The sequence below is a fragment of the Sylvia atricapilla genome, chromosome 9 (genome assembly GCF_009819655.1).
Source record: "Sylvia atricapilla isolate bSylAtr1 chromosome 9, bSylAtr1.pri, whole genome shotgun sequence".
Taxonomy (NCBI): Eukaryota; Metazoa; Chordata; class Aves; order Passeriformes; family Sylviidae; genus Sylvia; species Sylvia atricapilla.
This window is the reverse complement of record NC_089148.1, coordinates 9,542,470-9,568,845: the sequence shown is the minus strand read 5'-3', so window position 1 is coordinate 9,568,845 and position 26,376 is coordinate 9,542,470. Positions and strand designations below refer to the sequence as shown.

General features: G+C 52.5%; 1 protein-coding gene across 5 annotated transcripts in view; it reads right to left on the bottom strand.

Annotated features, from left to right (window-relative positions):
* The window catches only part of CACNA1E (calcium voltage-gated channel subunit alpha1 E), a 107,429-nt gene that overhangs the window by 32,750 nt on the left and 48,303 nt on the right, over nt 1-26,376 (bottom strand). For all 5 annotated transcript variants that reach the window (XM_066324751.1, XM_066324746.1, XM_066324750.1 and 2 more), the window contains 13 exons: nt 24,327-24,430; nt 12,280-12,395; nt 11,252-11,305; nt 10,779-10,904; nt 10,304-10,513; nt 8,893-9,005; nt 8,537-8,649; nt 8,264-8,395; nt 7,871-7,943; nt 6,386-6,503; nt 6,038-6,105; nt 4,344-4,441; nt 772-828 (listed from right to left, as the gene is read on the bottom strand). In XM_066324751.1, coding sequence (XP_066180848.1) covers nt 772-828; nt 4,344-4,441; nt 6,038-6,105; nt 6,386-6,503; nt 7,871-7,943; nt 8,264-8,395; nt 8,537-8,649; nt 8,893-9,005; nt 10,304-10,513; nt 10,779-10,904; nt 11,252-11,305; nt 12,280-12,395; nt 24,327-24,430 — 1,382 coding nt within the window. The remainder of the gene's footprint in view (nt 1-771; nt 829-4,343; nt 4,442-6,037; nt 6,106-6,385; nt 6,504-7,870; nt 7,944-8,263; nt 8,396-8,536; nt 8,650-8,892; nt 9,006-10,303; nt 10,514-10,778; nt 10,905-11,251; nt 11,306-12,279; nt 12,396-24,326; nt 24,431-26,376) is intronic.

The following is a 26,376-nucleotide window of genomic DNA, read 5'->3' as shown; positions in this document are numbered from 1 at the left end:
TGCTAAGGCTTTGTCGGTGTCCCCCTGGTGCTGGCGAGGGGCTGGAAATGGGGCTCAGAGTGTGCTTGTGTCCCTTCAGAAAGCATCGGGCTGACGGATGACCAGCCCCAGCAGCCTCGCTGCTGCCCTGAAGCTTTCAGGCCGCATATCCAGCTTCTGGGAGCAGCCAGCATCCTGGCTTGCCCTGTCTCAGAAAGGCAGGGACCACCTTCCTCTCGTGTGACTGCCTGGGAGACCTTAAATACGGGCCAAGCCCTCTTGCTGTATCCAGGGACCTCTCTTCGTCTCTCTCCCAGCACATGCCGGGTAAAAAGCTTGCCCTGAGGCTTGAGGAGCAGCGATTTTGACTGTCTGAGGGGAAGCAGCTGCACCGGGCTTCTGGGCTATGTCACCAAACCTTTGCAGGGCGGTAAAACAACACCCTGGAGAAAGACAGACGTGCCCTTCCCGACACCCCCGCGGCACAGGGAAACACCCGGGAGCACACAGGGGCACGGGCACTGCTGACACCGCACGGCACACCCACGGGCAGCGAGCGACAGGCGGCGGCCGCAGGGCTCCGCACACGGGGGGATCGGCACACAGCCGAGGGGAGCACCGGGGCACACGGATACAGCACACACACACACACACACACACACACACAGAGTGAATTCCCGCTCCCATCCCTGCCGGCGGGGCCGGAGAGGGGAGCGGGGTGTGCCCCGGCCCCGCGGACGCACAGACAGCACAGGAGGCACAGACGGACACGCGCCCCCGCCGCCCACATACAGGTGGCTGCTGCGTGGCTCCCACATCGACATGTGGTGTCTCCTCCGCCTGTCTCTTCTGCGGAGGAAAAACAAACGGGTTCAATCCCCCCTCCTTCCACTCGTGTGGGCAGCGCAAAGAGCTGTCCCCCCTCCCTGGGCAGCGCAGCGGCCTCATCCTGGCCCTGCACATCCACAGACAGCCCCCACGGGCACGCTGGTCACGGGCTGCCCACGCTGACGCTCTGTTCCATCCATGGGAGCCTTCCCCACGCCGTGCACCGGGAGAGAGGCGCAGGCTCCAGCCCTTCAGAAGCTCCCAGACATCCTCGGATAGTTAACAGCTGTCTCGGGCTGCTCCAAATTCACTTCTCCCGAGAAACACGTGGCAGGTGGAAAGCGTCAGGCCAGCCCTGAGCTGCACAGAGCCATCACCCGGGAGCTGATGCTGCCCTGGGAGCACAGGGGGGAACGTGAAGTTCCTCAGCATACACAAGGCACAAGGCCAGGTTGAGATGCCACAGAGCTCCTGTCACCTGAGCAGCTCCTGTCACCTGAGCAGCCCCCACACAGAGCAAGTTAACAGGGCTCACACACGTTAGCAGCTGGGGAGATTCCAGGCTTCAACCTTTGGGTCAGCATAGAAAAGATTCGCTCTGAGAACAGCTCCGAGAACACGGCCCTGAGAATATGCAATCATACAAACACAGAACATCCTGAGTTTGAAGGGACCTGCAAGGATCATTGAATCCATCTCCTGGCCCTGCACAGGACAGCCACCATGTGCCTGAGAGCACTGTCCAAATGCATCTTGAGCTCTGACAGGCTCTCTGTTGTGACCACCTCTTAACAGTTTTAAGCCATTCCCCCTCGTCCTATCCCTTGTCAAAAAACACCTTGACAAAAGTCCCTCCCAAGGTGTTCTAAGGTCTCCAGGCTTAACAACTTCAACCTTCCTAGGCCAAGCTCACGAGAGAGATGCTCCAGTCATGCCAGTGATGATGGAGGAGGGCAACAAGGTTGGTGAATGGCTTGGAGCACAAGCCCTGTGAAGAATGACTGAGGAATCTGGGGTTGTTTAGCCTGGAGAAGACTCAGAGGTGACCTTATCACTCTCTACAGCTTCTTGAAAGGTTGTAGTCAGTAGGGGGTTGGTCTCTCTCTCCAGGCAGCAACTGACAGAATGAGAGGACACAGTCTCAAGCTGCACAAAGGGAAATAGAGGCTGGATATCAGGGAAAAGTTTTTTACAGAAAGGGTAATAAAGTACTGCAATGGTCTACCTGGGGAGGTGGTGAATTCACCATGTCTGGGTGTGTTTAAGAAAGGACTAGATGTGGCACTTGGTGCCGTGATCTAGTTGAAGTGTTAGGGTTGGGTTGGACTTGATCCTGGAGATCTTTTCCAACCTAATGATTCTGACAGTGATTCTGATTCTGATGGTCTCCATGGATCCCTGTGCATGGGAAGGGCTCAATGCCACTCTCCAGGCAGGGCTGGAGCTGCAGGCACCCACAGCATTCCCACAACAAGCGGCCAAGCCTCCAGACACATCCAGCGCCCGCATGCACCCACCTGGCAGCCCCTGTGCCGAGCGGCCCCGAGCCGTCTGCACCCGGGTACAAACACAGAGCTCCCACGGGCACCATGGCCACCCACACCATCCCTGGCCACGTGGGAGCACCCACCTATCCATCCATCCATCCATCCATCCATCCATCCATCCATCCATCCATCCATCCATCCATCCATCCCTCCCCACACAGGCAGGGACACCCACGCTGAGCTGCATGTGCCAGGTATCCACGTGGAAATGGAGCCACCCGTGTCCATGCACAGCCAAAGGCAGAGCCCTGCTCTGAGCTCTCAGTGTCCCTTCTGTGCCAGCTCTGCTCTGCCCTGGCCACCACTGCGTTGTCCCCACTGTCCCTCTGCAAGCTCAGCACCCCCAAAGGCATACCAAACCTGTGGCTGACTGTGTCATCGAGCCCAAACTGTAGCATCATACTGCCCGGCCCTGACCCCAATCCAACCTGGTGAGTGGGAGGAGCTGGAAAAAAGCTCCATGAATATCAAGACTTTCCCGTTCAATGCCACCAGAACAACAAGGAAAGGTTGAAAAGATCTGTTTGCCTAACCAGCTCCATTTGATGATGACTAGAGAGCTCTATCAGGGATGTGCAGTGTAAGCAAATCCTTTACTGCCCTAATACATTCCATCTCCCCCTCTTCCTCTCTCCTATCTGCCCATTCCTCAGCCTCTTCTGCAGCCTAAAGCTCTCTATTCCCTCACTTTATCCAACACATTCCCACTGGTATCCAGAAACACAGCCAACATACGGACTCCACCACCTCTCCCCTAAACCCCCCTAGCACTTGGGCAGACATGGATTTATCATGAACGTCCCATCAGCCCCAGTCCAGGGTAAAATCTGTGGCTGCTGGGGGATCAGGCGGGCCTTACAAGCACAGCCCATTCCTGCTGCCCCTAAAATCATGCAGGGTGAGGGACCACAGCATCCCACTACTGCCAAAGCAAGGAGGGGGCCATTCCCAAGGCTGCCTCTGACCCTCTCCAGATCAGCACTCTCCTGAAGACAGCAGTTTCTCTCAGCAAATCTGCAAGAGATTCTGCTGTGTACAAGCTTGGCTGGGTTTCAAAGCATAACGAAACCTAAAATTCCCTGGGAAGGGATTCTATAAAAAAAAAAAAAAAAAAAAAAAAAAAAAGGAAGAAAAAGAAGAAGAGGAAAAAAAATAATCCCTTCAGCTGTACTGAAATGTACTGTTTTGGGAAACAAATCAAAACGCCTCGTTCCAGTGTTGACTTTGAAAGTTTTATGTGATTTAGACCATATGACACCGCAAAATAAAGAGAAAAAAGGCAGCTAGGAAGGAAAAAAAACCCAGAATTTTCTGCTGCTGAAATGCAGAGACAAGGCTTCTTAACACCATGCTGATGGTTTATGCGGTTTGGGTCTTTTTTTTTTTCTCACCCAAATCAAATTTTTTGTACAATCAAACATGGTTTCACAAACCCGCTCCATCTTTCCTAACTGCATTCGTTCCCAAGGAAGGAGCCCGAGGGAGATTTGTGACACCACTGCTCCCTTCTCCCCCAGCCCTGGCTGCTCTCCTGCAGCTCTGCCATGAAGAAACACTCCACAGGAACAAATATCACCCCTCCTCAAGAATAACTTGAGATACCTTCCTCCTCCCCAGCCTCCTACCATCAGCCACTGAGTGCTTGAGCTCTATATTTGGGGCAGAAAGCCTCTTTTAGCATATTTTTTGCCATGCCCAAGCACTGAGGCTTCAGCTTGGTGCAGAGGTTGGCAATTTCAGGACCTCCCGGGAGAGCTGTTGTCCATGCTGTCACCTCTCAAAAAGCACTGCTGCTCATGGGGAGCACACTCCTAGACCTCCATCCATCCTCAGGAAGATGCCCAGAGAGAGAGTCACCCCATGTGGGGACTCATTTTCCTTGTTGGCAGCCCCCCCAACCAGCCTTGTCAGGCTCTGCTGCAGCTCTGTGCCCTTCCAAGCCTGGCTGGGCTCGGGGGGTCCCTGGGGTGGTGTTGGGGAGTCACTCACTCGATAGCAGGCATGTTTGGGGCAGACATGGGGCTGACTTCTTTGGCTTTCTGAAGGGCGTGCTTCTGGTTGAAGGCCTCCTCTTCCTCCTGCTCATCCTGGGGAAAAAAAGAGGGGCATTGCTCAGTGGGATGTTGGGGTTCCGAGGGAAAGCTCAGCCATGGGGGGCAGTGAGGGATGTGCAGGGCAACCCTTGATGCCAAAGCTTGAGGGATTGAAGGGGACTTGTACTTCTGATGCCTTGGCGTGGTTACCTAGAACAGAGGCTAGACAAGGTTAAGAGGACAAAGTAGGTATTTATTAAAGCCTTCAATAGATACACCTTGGGAAGTCAAAAGCCTCCAAGAGGGGCTATACCCAAGATGGACAATGGTCAGGTGTTTTTTCAGACAATTATAAATTTGGTCCATCTACATATCAGGGGTTAATCCTCCAATTACAGCTTCAAGTAATGAAGTCACATTCCCCCAGTTTGCTCCCCCATAATTCACTTTTGTTTATACTTTTCAGGGCCTGAGACACGAGGTGTCCTTGAGTTTCAGGCCTAGAGGGATTGTTTTGTCTGACCAAAATGTGAAGACAATTAACTAACACTTTATGTGGAGTTCAGAGTTATGCAGTAATGCAGTACAGGATTTGAAAAATATAAAGGCTAAAATCTTAAAGCATCGCTTCCAGAGACACTTGATTTCCCCCACTACACCAGATCTCCCCCAAAGCATCAGTGCTGCTTAAACAAGTGAACCCAGCCCACTCGAGGCAAGAGCTGGGCTGAGCGTGGTGGGACAACCCCAGACAGGGCAGACCAGCTCAGCCCTCCCTTCTTCACAGCCACAGGGGCCAGACAGACATCCCCCAAACGGAGTGGGAGGTAAGGCATCCGTGAATGATCCCGGCAGAGACTGGATTGCTTTAATGAGTATGGCTGTGTCTCCAGAGCAAAGAATGTCATTAGGAGTCATTAGCGAGCATTCAGCCTTTTCAAAAACTCAGCGCTCTCTAAATTGATGCTGCTGGTACCCGTGGGGCTCTCCCATCCCTCACACCAGCCTCTGGAAGTGCCACCTGCACCCTCTACACCTTGGGAGGAGCCCTGCACACACCCCTCAGACAAACCAGCACCATGCCCCGTCTCGGGTCAGTTTTACACCACTGTAGAAGCCTCCCAGTAATCTCCACGGACGTGAGTAACAGCACGGGCTCCACAAAAATCTGGGCACCACAGGATCACCGGTCAGCTCCAAAGAGTGGCAACGACCCTTGCAGCTTTCTTCTACTCACCGTTGTCCAGATGGTGCCCTGACAATTCAGCGTTCCCCAAATATTCCCCAGCATGCTTTTAAAAGCAGCTAAGCACCAGCCCAAATTGCATCCTAAACCACATCTGCTGCCCTGGAAGCAGACAGGGAATAAATAGTCACACCACTGGAAAATGCTTCCCAGTCCACATCTCCAGAGTGCTCGGGCAGATAAGAGTCTCCAGTCAGGTGCCACTCAACAGATGAGGGTTATCTCCATCTGCCTGATGGCAAACAGAACTGGGGAGTTTAAATGGAGAAAGAGTTAAAGCCATACTTGAGGCGTGGGTGTTCCTGGAAAGACCAGCAGGTTTAAGCATTTTCCTAAATCAAAGCCTAGATGGTTTTGCCCCCACTCACTCCGCAGGGAAAGGAAAAGGAGCAGCAGGAACGTACCTTGGTGAGCTCCTGAGCGTTGGCCAGGTTGTCCACGGCAATGGCCAAGAAGACGTTCAGCAGAGTATCTGAGAGCAGCTAAGGATGCACAAGCCGTGTGTTAAGGACATGTGTATCTGCAGCTCCCAAGGGAGGGCAGCCTGGATGGCTCAGCCAAAGGCACAAACTCCTCACCCACCCCACAGAAACAGCCCTCAGTGTTTCCCCACAGCTCCTTTGGGGCGCCCAGCGCTGCCACACCGGTGTGGTGTGTCTCAGCTGCGGGGGGGGAAGAAGGAGCAGGAAGCGGGATGGGGGAAGAGGAGATGGGGTTTGTCAGCGCTAAAAGCACGGCAGCCCGGTGGATACAGTTTCCAAACAAGGTGAGGACAATGAAGTAGATGGAGGACCACATCCCTGAGCGCACGCCTCCCTGGGAGCGGATGCCGTTGTACATCACCTCGTTCCAGTCCTCACCCGTCAGGATCTGCGGGGACACAAGGCAGCAGCTCTGTCACCTGATGGAATTATCACCAAGCCAGATGTTTTTAGCTCCGCTGAGAGTCCAACACACTCTGAGGGCTGTCCAGCAACTTTTCAAAAAATGGCTTATTAATAATTACAAGACGGCTTGATTAGATGTGTTTTGAAAAAGAAAAAGGTTTTAACTAAGGTAGAAAATAACAAACTATACAAAGCAAAAAGCAAAAACCGAGCACAGTGCCAGGAAGCCCTTTTGCACCTGCTAAGACACCCTGCAAAAGCCCTGTGCTCCCTCTTAAGGACTTAATGTTTTAGGAGGGCTTTTGGCAAACTGCCCAATAGAAAATAGCTACATTTCTGAGGAACAGCACAGAGACCAACAGGTGCCTTTGTCTTGGCACTGAACCAATGCCGGTGGGAGAAGGGCAAAAGGTTCTGGTGCCTCTCCCTTAAAATCCTGAAGTAGAACTGAAACCCTTTTCCTTAAATGGAAACATCTTGCTCGAGTGTGGGGGGTGCAGTGCAACACCTCCCCATCACTTGGACATCTATGCCACCAGCACACAGGAGCTGCGTACAGAGCCCCCGTGCCGTGGATAACCCAGCCCTGCAGCTGCAGCACCTGAGGGAGATCCCACTGGACACTGATTGCCAGAAAACCCCTTTTTCTGACCCAGAGACGGGGCTCCTGAGAGGCATTTTAAAAGATTTTATTCTGTTTTCAGTCTCATTGAGAAGGGTGAGACAGTACAGATGTTGCAGTTCATGCCATCATAATCAGAAGCCAAACTATTTCATAATTACAAATATTATAAGCAATTTTTGGCCTATCAGCTTTTACCACATAATGCTACTAATGCATCTAAGCTAATAATCTAAAAAACCCCATGCGGGTCTCCTACTACAATACATCTTTCAAAATTCTCCAAAATACCTAGTTCTAGATAGTCTAGATTTGCAAGATCATAATTTGAAGCTTATTTCTAGCTCTTTTCTAGTTCTCAACGTCTGTCCCATTCCATGGCCTTTCTAAGTCAGCATTTTTTATCTCAGAGTTTGCACACAGATGCACAAGACTATATGAGCCTTCTGTCAGGCTTTGAGAATTCTCTACAAATCCATTTCCCACAACTGATGAGGATTTAAAGCCTCCTCAGAAGAGTTTTGAAACTCTTCATCTTCTCCAACAGAGCTGGAAGAGTTTCCACCTCTTTCTGTCCACTTTGTTGTGCAGGAGAGGGAAGAAGAAACAGCTGATAGAGGGGAACTTGTTTGGTGCACAGAACCCCTCCCAGCCCCAGGGGAGTGAGCAGGTCATCCCAAGGCCCTTTGCTTGACTTGTCCCAAGTCCCCTGGCAGCCCAGCTCCTACCTGGAACACCGTCATGATGGCTGCAGGGAAGGTGTCAAAGTTGGCTGATGGAGTCCCATCCATGAAGTTAAACCTGGAAAGGGAAGCAGGTAAACATGAACAGGATAAAATACCGAGGTCACCAAACCCCTGACTGCTGTGCTATGGGTTCTCCTGTGTTTAAGAGGACCTTTCCCAACTCCAGAAAAGGTCTCCTGAGCATTTGGTGCTAGAAACCAGGAGGTCTCCTGGCTAGAAGGACCCACACAGCCCAAAGGCAGCCCTTGAACAGGGATTTTCGTGTGGGAGGAGACTGAGGGGGAAGGCTACACTCTTGCTGGGCCCCTAAAGCGGGTGTCATCACTTGGCTTTAACACCAAGAAACCCCTGTTCCTCAGCCTTGAAATGACATACCTGCCTCCAAACAGCTGCATTCCCAGCAGGGCAAAGACTACAATGAAGAGGAAGAGGAGAAAGAGCAGACTGATAATAGATTTCATGGAGCTCATCAGCGATACCACCAAATTCCTCAGGGATGCCCAGTACCTAGAAAACAGAGATATTGCTGGAGCACTGGCATTGATGCTGACTCCTGACATCAGCAGGAGAGCAGGAGTGACTGGATCTGGGCTGCAGCCACAGTCTGAGAGGGAGTATGGACGGCACACACTGACGGTGGGTACGCACTTGGTTATCTTAAATATCCGCAGGAGACGAAGAGCTCGTAGGACACTGATCCCAAAAGAAGTTCCCGGTCTGAATATAGCCCAAACCACTTCAAAGATGCTTCCCACTGTGACCTGAGAAGCAGACACATCCACAAGTCAAACACAGGCTCAGGATGGGCTGCTGCAGGGAATCTTAACATCCCTGAAGGCGAGGCACCCACAGCCCAGTCCAGGACCTGGTGTCTCAGGTTGTCCTGGCACAACGTGCTCCCTGCCCCCTGTGAGGCCCATCCTGATCTCCCTCTTGGTGCCTTGCATTGCAGACCCCTGCCAAGCATCTCTCCCCACACCCACAGCATCCCTGGGGCCACTCACCCCACAGTCGAAGCAGTTGAAGGAAGAATGGAAGTAAAGGCGTGGCCCCATCCCATACATCTTTAAGGACATCTCCAGAAGGAAGAGCCCAAGAAACAGGAACTCTGCATAGTCTGGAAGACAAAAACGTGCTTGAGGCACAGAGCTGTGTGGAGCATGCTGCAGGCACCACCAGCTGAGCATCCAGCACACCACAGAGAAGGGACAAGTCAAGGACCACGCCGCATTCCCCAAACTCTCTGGGTTTGGGATGAGGGAATTTTATCTGTGAGGAGCTAAACCGTATGTAACAGACCATCAAGCCCATGAGTCAATCACTGAGGGAAGATGCCCCAGTGTCCCAGAGGATCGACAGGGCCAGACATGGCCAGCACAGAGCAGAGCAGCTCTCTGGCATTAAACCACAGTGGCCGAGGAGCCTACAAAGGCATCACTCACACGACACTGTAAGGGGAGTATTATCAACCTGGATTAAAATCATTGCATGGCTGGAATTTGGCCAGGGAAACAGAGCCAAACAGCCAAGAGCCAGTGAAAAGCCTTTCCAGCTATTTCATGAACATTTAACAGGCAGGAGCCTGGCTCTTCACCTTTCCCAGAAGATGCTTCTCACCATGACCAGCTGCCATACCACACTGCAGCGTGCTGGGAGCCCGGCAGGCCTGAGCCTACTGCTGCAGATTTGGATAGAGCTGGGGCTCAACAGGGACGTTTTCAAGGTGAGGAAGAACAGCACGTCTGAGAAAGCAGCACTGTCCCCACTGCAGCAGCTCAGGAGTGACACGTGTGGGGCTGACCACTCTGCTCTGCAGTAGCCCATGCTGCAGAGGACATGGCTGCAGTGCTTCTGAGACCTGGCCTTGTCCATGCTGGGCACAGGGAGGCTCCTTAACTGGGAGCCTCCAAGCCTGGGATTCCCTAACGAAGCTCTGCACGAAGATTTTAACCAGGGTGTTCTGCCTTGATCAGTCCCATCCCTGCAAATTCACACCTTTCTGGCAATGGCTTGTGCACATTCAAAGGTGGTTCTCCAGAGAGCCTTCCATCACCACTGTTCACAATTTTTGGGATAAAATCCACTGAGACTGTCAGCATTTCTCTTTTACAACAAACACATCACACCTCAAGGACAGGGAGCCAGCACACTCCTCCGTGTTTGCTCACAAGGCTGAGACAGCTCTCAGTGGCCATGGGGCCAAGGGCAAAGCAGAATTAAATATCCGTACGTGGTCGTTTGTTATCAACAGCGAATGGAGCTGAGGTTATTCCCCACCCAACTCCACACCACCACAACTGTGGTGGGCCTCATCCACATGTGCCTCAAGGCAATCACTGAGGGTGTGCTGCAACCTCCGGCCACTGGAGATAAGAAGGCAGAGCTCCCCCACCTACACCAAGGCCAGGCACTCACAGAGGAAGTGGGTGAGCCAGGCTGGCTGGTTGTGATGGACGATGGCCACGCAGGCAGTGTTGAGAGCCACCAGGCTCAGGACAATCCAGTAGAAGACCTGGGATTTGACCATGTGGCGAACGGAGATGCGGAGGAGCCGCTCCTTGTGCCGTAGGTAGGAGGCACCGTCCACCCTGGCGCCCTTGAGGCCAGAGTGACTCGAGGGGTTTCCTGAAGGAAAAATAAGAGGAACAAGGAGTTGGATGCTCCAGCCTCTCCTGCAACATGGGACAGGACAGATGGCTCACAGACGCTGCTCTCATGGGGCACAACTCGTCCCCAAGAACTCATCCCACACTCATTAAGAATTTTTATGTGGCACAGGGGGCAGCAGGAAGTTTGCTGCTAAACCAGCAGAGATTACTGGTCTGAGACACTCTGGGGACCCAATCAGCTGGCAGAGGTCTGGGGGAAGCAAGCTGCAGACTTCACTGACCCAAGGTTGGATGGAGAGGTCTTCTCTGCGCCAGCCTCCGCTCGCCCACAGAGGAGATGTCAACACAGTGCTCGTCACCCGACATGGCATCCGTCCGGTTCCGCTTGATGGTGGCTCGCCTGAGCACTGGGAAGGCAAGAGGGACAGGTCTTGGAGCCCCAGTGGCCCAAGCTCTGCCAGTAGCCAGCTTGCTGGATCAGAACCTGGTGGTCAGTACTCAGGTCTGGCAACAGGATTGAGGGACTCAGGTGATCCTAGTCCAGAGCTATCCCTGGTGTGGGATCAGACACCTCCCAGCCTCCACACTCTCTCAGGAGTTATGGTGCCAATCCACCTCCCCACCCCGCTCTCTTGGGCTGCAGACCCCACTGGGGCCTCCCCAGACCTCTCATCACTGCTGGAGGGTCTGAGCCTCCAGCTCTAGGCAGGCAGAAGGAAGGGCAGGCAGATTTTAAGGGCATTGCTGGTCTTACCTTCTAAGGCTGAGGTCCCCGAATTTTTGTTCTCTTCAGCCAGCATGACTTCCTCTACGCAAAACACAGTTCAGCATCAGGGGACAAGGCACTGTCACAGGTCACTGCCTTGTACCTAAGAACTTCCCCCAGTCCAGAGGCTGGCTCTGGATTGCCAACTCTCACCAAGTATTGGTTAAGGGCCCAAAAGCAAATTCTGGAGGGTGACAAGTGGCAGCTACCAAACATTCCATCAGAAACAAGGATTACTTGTGATCAGCCCTTCTCCCTCCACTGTCATTAAGCTCATGAAAGAAGCTGAAAATTGTACACGGGTCTGGGGCTCAAGCAACCCAGCCCAGGGTTAAAGCTGAGGTCTGGTGCTCAGGACTCATTTCAAGACACTCATCTTTTACAAGTCTGAATGCTGAATGAAAGTGTAAATCTTCCCTTCCAGAGCTGAATGCACTGACCTGATTCCTATGAGGAGCAAGCAAGGACATGAGCTGTGGCAGTTTGGGAACCAACACCCACGGGCTGTCATCCCTGGTGTCAGGAGGAAACCTGGAACTTCCACCACCCCCAGCCCAGGTCCAGGAGTCCTGAGGTAGGAACCAGTAAGTTTATCCCCTCCAGATGGCTCCAGAAGGAGACTTAACTGGAAAACCCCTCTCCCTTTTCACTGTTCTTCTTTCCCACTGCCCACCACCGCAGGGGACTCCAGCAAATGCCAGGGGAGAGGAAAACATGGCAAGAGCACAGCTGACAGCCGTGTTGCTCACAGCCTCCCTGGAGATATAACGTGCTTTGTGCACAGGATGTGACAGTTTCATGCCACAGAACATGAGGACTCAGCAGAGCTAGGTGATGTTCTTGCTTGCAGCCTGGTGGGACCGTCACACCAAGCTCACCCGTGCTCTCACCATCACCATGTGAGCACTTTGGACACTCTGGGGCTCAGGCATTCTTTCCTATCCCCACCACCCCACACAACCAGCAGTCTGTGGCGCCTGTTGTCCCCCCAGCTGTGCCCTGTCCCCATTCTTTACCCGCTTTGTCTATCCACGCCCGGTAGCCGTTGAGCTCCCGCTCAATCTGCTGCTGGCGCCGCAGCTTCATGAAGGCTCGGCGGTTCTCCACGCGCTCCCGCTCTTTGGCAAACTCCCTGGGGAAGGAAGGGTACGAGGCAGGGCTGAAAGCAGGCAGCAGGATGCCCAGGGGGCAGGGGAACCACGGCACAGAAAGCAGGGACAGAGGTGGGGATTGCTGGGGATGTGTACCACCATCACTAGCCAAAGCATGGCCAGAGGATGGGGGAATGATCAGGGAGGAGAAAAGCAAGGATGGATGGATGTGAGCAAACACCCTGCGTGATTGCTCAGTCCTGCATGCTCCAGCTGGGAGCTGCTGCCACTCAGGAAGGATGCCACCCAACCCCAGAGCCAGCTCAGCTTGTGTGTGTGCCTTCAGGGAATAAAGACTGGGCCCTGTGAGGAGGCAGTGAGGGGATGGAGGAGGGAAGGTCCTGTCCATTGCCTTCACCTCCTCCTCTGAATCCTTTTCCTTTCCAGCCTCCCCTTGGACTATTTTCCCAGAACTTGAGACGTGCCTGTTCTCCTCTGGATCTCAGGGTCTCACAGGAACTGTCCAGGTGTGATGACCAGCACAGAGACTCCCTGCCCCATCCCCAAGTCCCAGCATCTGCAGAACTCCAGCCCATGCTCTCAGCCCCTTCCCAGTCCCAGGATGCTCCAAGGGAAGAGTGATTGTAAACAGCAAATGGCACTGTTCTCTCTGAGAGAGGAACATCTCTCTCCCCAGAGACCAGCAGCAATCTCAGGCCTCAGAAAACAAAACAAAACAAAAAACAACTATTCCAAAGAACGGAAAGAGCTGGTCTGTCTGCTGCAGAGAGTGTTCAAGTGCGTTACCCCAGCTGAGCTATTACACCCTGATGCTGTGTGGGCTTCTGCATATGTGTGTGAGTGTGTTTGTGTGGAAAGCCCGGAATGTTCCCTACATCTCTTGTTTAAGATCCCCAGACAATTCAAGCGCTTTTAATTCCACCCCAGGAAGGTGAAGTTTCCTGCCGCTCTGGCATTAAGTGTCAAATGACTCCCCCTCCAGCACTGGCTTTTAGACTGAAATGAGACTTTCTTCCTGGGGCAGGGAAGCAGTGGGGAGGGAACAAAAGGCAAGGAAGAGAAAAGCAGCCTATGTGAAGGGAAGGAGGGTGGGAGGAGATGGGGAAGAAGGAAGAACCTCCCCAGCCAACAGTGAAATGCACTCAGTTTTGGGCATGCCATGCCAAAACACCTCCTTGCTCTACGCTGCAGGAAAGGCAGGAGAATTCTGGCTGTCCTGTCAGCCCTCGCCACCCTTTGTTTGCAAATCTGGGATACCAAGGAATGAGAAGATGCTGTTTGGAGTCAGAGTTGGAGGGGAAATTGCCTGTCCTCCTCTGGGGTTGTCCTCTGGTCCTCCCAGCTCTGCACCACGGGCCGTAACTCTGTGGCAGCCTTGGCAGCACTTTTCCCAGACCCCATAGATATCAAATCCTAGAACAATTTGGGTTGGAAGGGACCTTAAAGACCATCTCGTTCCTTGCCATGGGCAGGGACACCCTCCACTACCCCAGGTTGCTGAGAGTCCCATCCAATCTGGGCTTGAACACTTCCAAGGATAGGGAAGCCACAGCTTCTCTGGGCAACCTGTGCCAGGGTCCTGCCACCCTCACAGGGAAGAATTTCTCCCTAATATCTGATCCAACCCTGCTCTCTGTCAGTGGGCAGCCATTCCCCCTTGTCTTGTTACTACATGACCTTGTCCAAAGTCCCTCTCCAGCTCTCTTGAAGCCTCTTTAGGGACTGGAAGGGGGTCTAAGGTCTCCCCAAAGCCTTCTCCTCTCCAGGCTGAACAACCCCAACCCTCTCAGCTTGTGTGCAACTGTCAGAGAACTTGGGAAGCTCCTCCTGATTTGTATCAGCTGGGAACCTGGCCACTCTCTGCCACTTCCTGCTTGCCCATCCCTCTGTCCAGCTCCTTTTGCTGCAAGCCAAGAGAAAACCATCATCATGTGCCTACACATGTGGAAGCCACCCAGGAGGACCAGCTGAGCCTCAAGCCATCTTTTCCTGCAGAAGGGAGTGGGGGCATTGGAAAAGATGCTCACCAAGCACCACTTTCTCCCCAGCCAGCCCTTTTGCTCATGGAGCACTAATTTACAGCAGGCTGGTGCCACACGCACTCAGGGACAAGGTCTGTGCGGCTGCGGCAGCGTCTCCAAGGGAGTCACTTCCCACTCACTTGATCCCTAATGGAGCTTAATTGCCTTTGTCCATTAAAAGGAGGAAGGGGTGGCATAAGGGGGGCGGGGGGGGGGGGTGGTGGACAAAAAAAGTTAATCTCAAGTTAATGAATTATTACATTTCAGAGAGACACGTTGCCGAGCAGGGCAGCAGCGGGGGCTGGTGACATCTGAGAGTGGGTAGGCGCTGCTGACAGATCAAGGATTGCTCAGAGCCAATTTGCAGCAGCAGGCAGAGATAATACTGTGTGTGAGTGAGAACAGGGCCAGCCATGGTGACTGACAGCTGCTTGGGAAGGCTCCAAGTCACAGGCAGGGCAGCCTGGCATTGCCCAGGGAGTGGGTGCCTGCCTCCCACTGAAGGGCTCTGCTCCTGCTCTCTTGGGGTTACACCACCAGCGACGGCCCAGTTCTGCCCTGCAAAAAGCCCAGCGTGGTGCTGCACCATGGGGTCCCAGCAGATTGCACAGTCGACACCAGCAACACCTCTGCTTGTCCACCCGAGTCTTCTGGCCCCAAATACCAATGGCTCCAGCTCAAAAACATCCACCCCTCACAGCCAAGATCCCTGATGCCAACCTTGGGTCCTTGCAGCCCCTCTTTGCCCTGCCTCGTGGAGCCAAAGACACTCAGAGAGCTCTAGCAGCAATGCTGAAGGCCCTGGTGGGTTTTGGGGATCAGTGAGCCATCTGCCCTCCTGCTCCCATGGGCACCATTCCCACACACACCCTGTTCTCAGCCCACTGGGGCAATGGGAACACAGATGCTTCACTCTTCCTCTGCCTGCAAATTCTCCTCCACAGCCTTGGCATTTCCCTCATGTGGCCTGAGAGCACCTCTGCTGCTGGTAGGAGACCCTTGGTGACACCACCAGGCTCAGCCACGTTCCTCCCCACAGTGACTATCACACCAGAAAATGGTTTTAGTCCAACATTATCTGCTCTAAGTGCTCTAAGGACTGGAAAGCCCAGGTCTGGTTTTAACGGGAGAACCACCTGTGGAAGCATCCATCTTGAAAATGGGTCCCTTCAAAAAAAAAAAAAAAAACCAAAAAAACCCCAAAACCCGAGAAAACAGGAAAAAAACCCCAACAACCAACTACAAGAAAACAAAGAACCAAAAACAAGTTAAGAGAAAAGAGTATCATAGCTACTCCAATCCATTTTTCTACTTTCTAGACTATCTTTGAGTTCAAGCAGGTAAATAGTGCTGGTCACATCAATGTTGTGGCCTCCATGCTTTGAATCAACAAACCATCTATCTTCAGACCCATCAATTTATCATCTCTTGCTTCTATTAAAGATGCTTCCAGCAAACAATTATCAAATCAGCCTTAAAACAACTTCAGGCAGAGGAAGGGATAAGATGGAAAGGAGAGAAATACTGGATTACACACTGAGGATAAGCCAGCAGCACCACTCTGCTATGAAAAAACTAAATATAATGCATAACAAGAGAGACCATCTGTAAGACATCATTTAACACTACTGCTCTCCTCAGGTCTCGACTCATGGCTCCCCTTCAGGTTTGAGCACCACAATCTGAGGAAAAATTGCCTCTGAGGCTCCAGGAGGATGTCAGAGAAGGTTATGGGACAGAACTGACAACAGACGGTGTGGTAAATGCAGCTGAGACAGTTGCAAACCAGGGGGATCAGATGGTATTTACCCAAGAGGTGTAAAGGAACTGAAGTGAGAGTGTTGGACTGACTGTGCAGTCTGTAACCTGGAGCCTCAACCTAAACACACGGTGACAGGCAGAGCTGGCAGTGCAGACTGGGATTACTGCACTGAACCCATGGCACAGGCAGGAGCAGGGTGTCCAAAAGGTAGAAAAACCTCTGCAGGGGGAAGGTCCCTTCAGAGGCCAGCTTTGAAAGAGACCACAAGCTTTTCCCGTGAAGGTGATTGCTTGATTTAAGTTCACTTGAACTTAAACTTTAACTTCACTTGAACAGAGTCAGAGAAGATTCAAGGCCAGGCTGGACAGAGCTCTGAACAACCTGTGGTCTAGTTGAAGATGTACCTGCTTATTGCAGGGGGTCAGACCAGGTGGCTTTTAAAGGTCCCTTCCAACCCAAACCATTCTATGATTCCTTAATGTCTTGGGTTGCAATATTTAACTAAAAGTGTGTGTTCTGTTTGCCATCTGTTGAAACCATTTGGGGAGGTGTTTTCTTTATCTCTTGTATAACCCATTCCTCATGACTCCAGGGGAAGGGGGCAGGTGCCTTCTGCTCATGGGCAGCTGTTCAGACCAGCTGGGGCAGTGTTCTTTATCTCTTCCACAACCCATCCTCCCTCAGGGGTATCTGCTGTTAATGGGCCATCGAGGCTCACTGCAGGGCTGATACAATTACATCATCCCACTGGGAGATGCTCTGCCCAGGGGGAGGAGCCAAGCATTCCTACCTGGATAAAACCTGCCATTCAGAACACCAGGGCAGCCTGTTTGCAATGGATTCCCAGAGGAAGGCTGGACCCACACTGGACCCACACTGGACCCACACTGGACCCACACTGGACCCACACTGGACCCACACTGGACCCTGCTACAGGATCATCTCTACTCCAACCGAACCACATCTGTCACTCCAGGAAGGACTCATTTTGGACTGCTCCCAACACCCTGACCAACAGGGTGTCAGGTTGTATTCTGATTCTGTCACTGTTTCTAGGAATTTTTTTTGTTTGCTTGTTGGTTTTTTTTTTGTTTGCTTTTTTACTACTACATTTGTATTTTTAATATTCATAGTAAAAAAACCTGTTATTCCTATTCCCAAATCTTTGCCTGAAAGCCCCTTAATTGCAAATTTATAATAACTTGGAGGGAGGGGGTTTACATTCCCCATCCCAAGGGAAGCTCCAGCTTTCCCTGGCAGACACCTGTCTTTCCAAACCAAGACACTTAAGAAAGCTGTGTTGTCTCAAGAAAGCTTTCACTGAAGCACTGAGTGGTGAAGAGAAAGGATACAGAAAGAAAGGCACACAGAAACACCTCATTTTTTGTATTCCCTGTCCAGCAGCTTTGATCATGCCCGTGCACTCCGGCAGGAGCTCTGTGTCACCACGGTGTGACAAACCTGCAGTGGGAGTGCACAGCTGACGCTGCTAAAGAGAGCACATTTATAGAGAGCTGGCAGTCACACGAGCTGGGGAAGGAAAAGCTGACAAGCTGTTGGTGACAGGGAATGGTAAAACGGGAAGGAGCTGGGAGATACCAGCCCTGAGATTACCCATTACATCACTGCCCCAGTTAAGAAGGGGCAGATGCTGACGGGTACCTTCTGTCTTGCAGAAAACTTGTGGTTGTCCACCTGGATTTCTCCAAGGCCAGGTGTGCTGGTACCAAACTGAGTGGGGAAGTGGACACTTCAGAAGGGAGAACAATCCTGCAGGAAGACGTGGACAGGCTGGAAGAGTGGGCTAACGAGACCCTTATGAAGAGAAGCTGTGGCTGCCCCATCCCTGGAAGCCTTCAAGGCTGATGGGGCTTGGAACAAACTGGTCTAGGGGAAAGTGCCCCTGTCTGTGTCAGGAGGGTTGGAATGAGATGATCTTTACAAGGTCCTTTCCAACCCAGGCCATTCTCGGATTCTAATGTATGGTCTTGGACATGGGAGAATAAAATCCAGCAGGACAGCACAGGCTGGGATCTACCCAGCTGGAGGGCAGCTCTGTGGAAAGGGACCTGCAGGTCCCGGGGGCAAGTTCAGTATGAGTGAGCAGCGTGCTGCCGCAGCAAAGAATGCCAATGTGGTGCTGGGCAGCATCAACAAGGGCAGAGAAGAGAGCCACAAACATTCTAGCTGTAGACTCTCCAATTCTTCATTATTCACAAGGATAACACCACCGAGGTTTGAATCGCTGTCCCGCTGCCCAGAGAACTCTGCAATGCTGCACCAAAGGCAGCAATAGCATGCTCAGCCCACGCTGCAAAGAAGCTGCAGAAGGGTGGCAGAGGGTCTGGCAGCTCCAGCAGCAAGGAGCAGAGATGGGAGCTCGAGATTGTGTTTCACTCTTTATCAGGCAGGGCTGGCATGAGCAGCGCAGCTTCAATGCTTTAAGAGCCCCGGGCTTTGTTCACAATCACTCCCACTGGCTCATGCAGTGCTGGGAAAATGTCACTCCTCCCTTTCCCTCCTATGCTCCAGTTTTTATCCCCTCTGTAAGCAGAGAACATCTTTATAGTCTCCTTTTGCATGTGTCTGCAATCCGCCGATGAAAGGTGTGTGGTCAGTACTGCAGGTGAGATGTAGTACGGGGGGGAAAAAAAAAAAAAAAACACATCAATTTTCAACCTTTCATCACATTAACTTCCCTGTTAGCTTCCAGTACTCCAATTGATACCTTCTTCACCCAACAGCAGTGCCCAGCACCCCCTTGGCCAGGGTGGAGCTGCTTCTGGAGGAGATGGGCATCTCCAAAGCCATCCACTGGCTCAAATTGCTGCAGCCAAGGCCACACGATTGCTGCCATCAACCAGGAGGACAGAAATTACCATAATCTGGAACAAACAACTCTGAAAACAATCTGTAAGCAAGCACTGTCTGCTGAGTGCTTTGTTGAGAGGATCAAAACGGAGCCTTTTCACCCACAGCCCGCAGACCACGGGCAGTCCATGGAGCAGATTTGCAAGGAGGCAGGAATAGGAGCAATTTTGAAGCAGCGGAGCCATGCTGGCAAATAATTTGCCAGGAGAAATCAAAGGGGAAAGTCAACGAGTCATCTTTTTGTTGTGGATTTTTTTTTTTCTTCCCCCTTCTTCTCACCCAGCTGGCTGTAAGAGGAGTCATTATTCCCTGTAACAGCAGAGGATCTGGCACAGCAGCCATGCACGCCTCTTGTCAGGCAGCTTGTTTGCACGGGGCTTGGAGCCCTTGGCAGAAAGGTGGCCCAGCAGAGCACAGCAGAGAGGCACTCGTTGAATATGGATGCCCACCTGCCTGCTGAATAGAGATGAAGGTCCCCAAGACTCCTTTGCCTGGCCTGTGCTCAAATATCACGGAGATGACAAAGCGTCCCTAGGACAAAGTGACAAGCACAGACATTTCTCATGCATCCCACAGTGGAGCTGGGGGACCTGGGATGCTGGGGGTGTCACAGCCCCTTCCTCGTGACACCCACTCCTCCCTTCTAAAGGGATCTCAACGACGGAGCTCCCAAGCACAACACGAGTGCAGACATCTCACATCTCATCTGAGCCACGCCTTGAGATCCTACAGCCCTTCCAGGAAAAAGCCAACGTGATGCTTCGAAGCTTTTGTGCTTCCAGCTCCGTATTTCTTGGGCACAGAACCACAGACTCATTCAGCTCGGGAAAGCTGAAGATCCTCAAATCCAACTATTAACACAACAGCACTGTGTTCACCACCATAGAATGTCCCTAAAAGTCACATCCACGTGTTTTTTGAACCCTTGCAGGGATGGTGGTTCCACTGCTTCCCCAGGCAGCCTGGTCTGATGCCTGACCTTTCTCACAGCAAAAATCTTGTTTGTTGATATCTTGCTGGGAATTTATGGTCTCATCATAAGTGTAGGGTCTCCCCACAAAGCTTTCCTGCATTGTGTCTCCCATTTCTCTCCTCATGAATCTCTGAGACATTAATCCTCTTCCCTGTGTTTTTTGGCTTCAAAGCACCAGATCCTGCTCAACCACGTGGGCCCCAGGTTTTTGTGTGGAGCTGGCGAAAAAACCCTCTCTCCATTGAAAATGTACACTTGTTCCCTCAACACCCTTATTATTAATTGCTATAAAACTTAATTTTATTCATCATTTGTTATGCATCCAAATTGGATAGGGAAAAAAATTCAAATTAACTGAAGTGAAAAGATTTCTGAAGATGGTACAGAAGGCTCCTGAAGGAACTGAAGAGAACTCTCCGGAGACTGGGAACGCAGCGTTAACCCAACCTGAAAGAAAGATCTTAAGACAAAGAAATCTTGCCAAATTGATCCTTTAATTATAACATTAGTCGTTTCTTTCAAAGGCTTAGTGTAAGAGCTGGGGGTGGGGGGCAGAAAAGACTTAAAGGGAGAAAAGACTTAACATCACCAGGATGAGTGGAGGCAATTAGGAGGATGTAAATTACTCTCTTGTTTGGTACAAGGCAGATAGATTTCATTTTTCTTGCCATCGTGCTCAACTTCTTGCTCTGACATTAGCTTCCAGAGGTCTTCTCCTTGGCTGGCTTGAGGGCCCAGCCTTCCCAGGTCAGGCAGCCTCTCCATCCACTCTGCACTCACTCTGCTATTTCTGCAGACCAGAAATACCAGTGATGATAACAGCTCTGACACTCTGGAAAGGGGCTGGATGCACAAGACTGGGTATGGGGTTAGAGTCGCCCAGCTCTCAACAGAAGGATGATGCTGCAATGAATGAAGGAGGGTGATTGCAAACCAATTTTTTTCTGCAGAGGCTGTGGAAAGGGAGGTGGGAAAGAGTCAAAATGCAGCCTGTTTGGTACTGAAGCTCCGGATGAGTCCTCAGGAAGCTCTGCATGAGTCCTCAGTGCTACACCTCCAAGCACAGCTTGTTTTTTATCTGCACTCTTTCATCTTCTTGCTCCCAGTGGCAAACTAGTCACAAACCATCTTCTTGCCAGGAAGGGCAAAGCAGGCAGGGCCTCTGCAGTCACTAGGACCCATCCTAGTGGCATTGGTCACTCCTGGGGTGGCACTACTGCCACTGGCACATGACACCAGCTGCAGGGACAGGGCAGCATGGCTCTCATCGGGTCTCTGCTGCTCCGGAGACAGACACATGTTCAAATGGTTTTATGTGAGAAACAGCCAAGAAAATAATCCCCAAAACTCAACATTTTCACAAAAAAAAAGGGAGAGCAGATCTTTGAAAATCTCCAGCACATGCAATTCCTCAGGCCTCAGACAGAAAACAGTGTTTCAGTGGATGATGCTCCATCCTCACTCGCTCCCACTGACTCTCTTCTGCCAGGATTTTCTCAGCAGCTCATGTAGCTTTAAAAGCCGAGCAGTCATATCTCCTTGGGCTCCATACCTGCTCCCAAAGAGGAATGGGGCCAATTTTTTTTTAATCTTTTCCTGCTTTCAGTCAGAATTAATTGATCCATAATTGCATCCATAGAGGGGGAAAGTTAATAGACACAGTCATAAATGCCAAAGCCACAGCAGAACTGGCTCTCTAAGCCCCTGCCTGGAGGAGCTCCATCTCCTCCTAATAGAGTCGCCTGCAATTCCAGTGCGTGTGTGCCTGTGCGTATTTAGGGAGAAAAACTGAGGAGCCTCGCTATGATGAAAACCATTTCGTTTCCTCTCCCCCATACTTTGTGCTGAAGGAGCAGATGGATCCAGGCTGTTTACATCACAGAGGTCATGCCTCAGCTTAACAGTTGGGGAACTGACTGTTGGGAGAGATGCTCATCGCAACCAGGAGATTGCTAAATCTGGGCTCCGGCAAACTTCTGCTCATGGCAAGCGAAGCACACAAATGTCCTCCTGCAGCCTCTTTGCATTCGGGACCCAGCCTGGGTCTGTTTGGGCTGCTTCCCCAAAGGGAGCCACTGCTGAGATGAGGCAAGGGCAGAGGCGGTTTAGCAGCAGCTCCTGAGTGTGAACCCTGAGGAGAAGGCTGGAAATCCCGAGTGGACCTTGTTATCCACTGGTGCAGATGGTGTGGTTTGCGAGCTACGTGGGGCCAGGTTTCTGCAAAGAGGCTCCCAGTGGCCGTGATTTCAGCTGAGCACGGCCTGGCTTTCCCAAAAGCAGTGGTGTAACTGCCAAGCAAAGGATTCCTTTGGTGGAGGTGTTTCCATGGAGCTCATTCCCAGTGTGACCATCTCTTCTCAGTTCAGCACAGCCACGGGACAAGTGGGGGTATTTGGCCAGGCCCTGCCTGTTCATCCAGCTGGGTGCTGGGCAATGGAAAGGTCACACCTCCCATCCCCCAGCAGAGCCAAGTGCTCTCTTCCAGCAGCAGAGGATTGCAGTGAGCACTAAAAACAAGAAGAGCTCAGCAAACAGAGCAAGGAATGAGGCCCTTCCTGCTGCACTCAAGGACACACATTATTTGTGTGCACAAGTACCTTCTCCTGCCTCAGGTCCTACTCCTCCACAGCTCCAGCAGCAGCTTTGGATGATTCACCTAGCCAAGGTTCTGCATCCACAGAGGGTGTGGCTGTGTCCAGGCAGGGGGACACGCAGTGGCCTTGCCATGGAGTGGCAGAGCCCAGCTGGCCACCTGGGCTCACCTCGCTCAGCCCTGCGGGGAGCTGAGCAGTCCTGCTTTACCCTGGATGTCTGCCACGCCACAAGAGCATCTCCATTGCCAATTAGGCCACCCACCCACTTGCATCCTTCCCCAGTACAAACCCTATTAGCAGTAAACAAACAGTGGAAATGCCAGCCGGTGCCTGGGAAGAGTCTTTAGACAACTGCATCCAATTCAGCAGACACAGGAACAGCTGCCTGGGGCAGTCCTGGTGCAGGGAAGCACCAAGCTGGGCCAGGGCATGGCCAGGCATTCCATCAGCCCTGCTGTGGTCCCCTGGCCAGTGTCTGGCTTGTGTTCCCCAGCTGCTTTCAGCATCACCCCAGCACCAAAAGCCTCAGTGTCCACGCAAGGCACTACACTGACACGATTCAGTGCTGTAATGAGGGGCTTTCCCAGCTTCCTAACTTTCCTTCTCCAGGCTTCTGTAGGAAAGCTCCTGCTTGCCCCTGAGACCCAGCTGGTCTCTGCCCAAATGCCCAAGCTGGATGTGGCATAAGAAGTAAAAATTCTACCCAACGCTGCTTTGATATCTTCATCCCTCTCTGAATTCCCTCTCTGCAAGGCAACGTGAGGCCCTTCCCGCAGTCCCCAGAGCCCCTGGGCCCAGTCACACCCCGGAACGTGAGCTGGGAAAATTCAGCCAAATAACAGACCCCCACCCCCCACTCTAGAAACTCCTGAAATCACCCCCACCGTCACACTTGAACTTCCAAGGACACTCAGGAAAGGGACAGAGACCACCAAGGCCATTCTCCACATTGACCCTTGCATCTAAGGGCTTTCCATCTGGCCAAACCGCTGCTACAATGACTTTTGCATTTTGCCGTGATGCATAATTAGCTAAAAAATTGACCTGCTTCAGTCAGAACAGAAGAGCCCACGTCTTCCCCCAGTGCAGGAGAGGGCACAATGTTCACCAGCCCCTGGCAGCAGCTGAGGATGTGCTGATGCAACCACAGTTCATTGTCATGGAGACAAGAAGAGTTTTTGTCTCCAAACCCACCTCGATGTCTTGGATTAAAACTGCCTTCCCCTTGGGAAGTGCAGGACAGGGACAGTTGCTTTGTCCCTGCTTATCTTCTGGGCTTATGCACGTGCACCCCTATCCTCACCAGTCTGCACCCCACCAGTGCAGGGCACATCCTCCTGCTCACAGCACAGAGGTGTTCTGTATCACTCCCCAAACCCATCCCAACCCATGCACACCCCGCCACAAACACGTTTTCATAGACCCCCTCCCCACCCCCTGTCTCTCCCCTCTTGCAGGTCCCAAGCAGCCAGACGATCCCAGTGACCATTTCTCTCAGGGGACCAGAAGCACAGGATCTTCATCGAGGTGAAGAAACAGTAATGATAAATATCACTCACTGCTGTCCCTTTCCCAGCTCCCCAGGGAGAGAAAGAAGCAAGCATAGCCAGAGAGCAGTCCCTTGCTGTGGGGCAGGCAGAGATGGAGGGGATGGAGGGACACAGGGACCAGCCTCAGGTCCCAGGAATGTGTGACAGGCACAGCTCTGAGAGAATGACCACACTGCTTACCCTGACAGCACTCCCAGGACAAGGTTGAGGACAAAGAAGGATCCAATGATGATGAGGGGGATGAAGTACAGCCAGTTCCAGGTGGCTCCTAAGGCATCATTGGTCTGGAGGGGAAAGAAAAAAACAAGTGTGACATCACCTTCACCACCAGTGACAGGGAAGGGGGAGGGTGTGTTAACTCCAGTGCTCCAGGCTGACCACACCAGGCTCCTCAGGGTGACACGGCCATGCCTGCCAAGCCTTGGTGGGCACCCTTCCCCACCAGAAGAGCTCTGGCATCCCTCAGCACCCTGCACCAGCCATACTCTCCAGGCTCCAGTCCTCATCAGGCAGGACCACTCTCCTCCTCTCCCTCCAACCACCCCTGCAGAGACTGTAAGAGATGGGTAGAGCTAGAGATGCAGGGTCCTGCAACCCCAAACCGGGGTGCTGAGGGTGAGGGGTCACCCTGAGCATGTTTTCCCCAGCAGTTTGATTCAGGGCTCCCAGGCACTTCCACCAGCATGGGGTAAAGCAGCCCCACGGCAGCAGGGCCCACTGAGCACAGATTTGTAGGGTGTCTTAAGACCAGGGAAGGTCTTCTAAAGAAGAGGCAGCCAATGTTTGTCCCTTCATGCATGGTGGGGGACCTCCAAACAGGCATTTTGCTGCTGGCATCATCGCTGACACCTTGCAGACACCCTCCCACCACAGCCCCCAAAGCCAAGGAGCTGAGAGCAGACAGGAGCTCTGAGCACAGGGTGCAGCCCGACAGCTGCAGAGGCTCCTGATGAGCTCTGCTCAATACCTCCAGACATTAATTCACCAGAGGTTTTAATAAAGCAGTGCCCCTCTGTCCCTCCCAGCCACCTCCCAGGCCCCATTTGTCCTCTGGTGTCAGGCACAGTGCACATGACGCCGGGCTGAGGGTGATGCGGCAGAACGTGACTGTCTGGGGGAGGTGGTATCAATCTTCTCGCAATGAAAGACTCTTTCTCTTTTCTCTCCCTCTTCCCCCCTCTCCCTGTGCTAATTAAGCCCTCATCTTCATCTGAGTCATTGGCACCACATCTCCTGGTCGGCCAGTGCAGGAGCTGAGGCAAGGCTCTGCAATGGGAGAAGCGCGATTCCGAGGAGGGAAGAAAGTCACCAGAGTCTTCCTCCAGTGGGAACTTCAGCTGGGTGTCCCCATGACACCGAGCCCAGGGCAGGAAGGGTGACACCAGCACAGGCACTGATGACAGCACTGGGACAGGGGATTTGGTGGGCAGCCATCTCAGTGACAAGGAGCACCTGGCACACAGCAGTGGCAAAGGGCTCCAAAAGCATCTGGGAGGACTCACTGCTCTCCTCCTTTGGCACTAGGGAAACCACATACATCCTCCCAAGATCCTGCTCTTTCAAGAGCCCCAGTTCACAGCCAGCCCCTTTCTTTAGGGCCACAGGAGAAGCAAGTACAGGGAGGGAGGAACGATGCATGGGAATCCCAGGCAGGCAATGTTCAGCACAGCCCTGCAGAGACACCCAGGCCACTGTGCTCCGCTCTGGCACCACCATCTCCCATGGCATCAGTCTTCAAGGCATCGTGCAACCCTCAGCCCAAGCTTGGCTGGGCTTCAGCTCCCTGCCAAGATGCCACGGGTACCTGCCACTCATGTCAGGACTGCTTGCCTTTGAAACTGGCTCCTGCCCAAAACACACAGGCTTTCCCCGAGGTCCTTGTCACAGGGAATGCAAAACAGGCGTGCTCCTTTCCTACAGAACAAAACATCTTCCCCCAGAACTCGGGCCATCACCACCCCTTCTCTAGCCATCTCAGTGGGAGGGAGAGAGAGGGAAATGGGCAGTTTCCCCAGGGTTATCAGTGCCCAGACCACCTCTTCCCTCCATTTATCGAGCGCAGCAAAGTTGGTGACACCGGGGACCTTAGAGCAGGGAAAGCTGAGGCAGGGGCTTGGCAGGACTCCAGTGGCATGGGCTGACTGTGATCCCAGCCTCTGTGCATTTGAGTGCCTGGCTCCCCTGGAGGTGGAGACAGAGGGGGTTGGAGAGATTTTTAAAGGGATTGGGG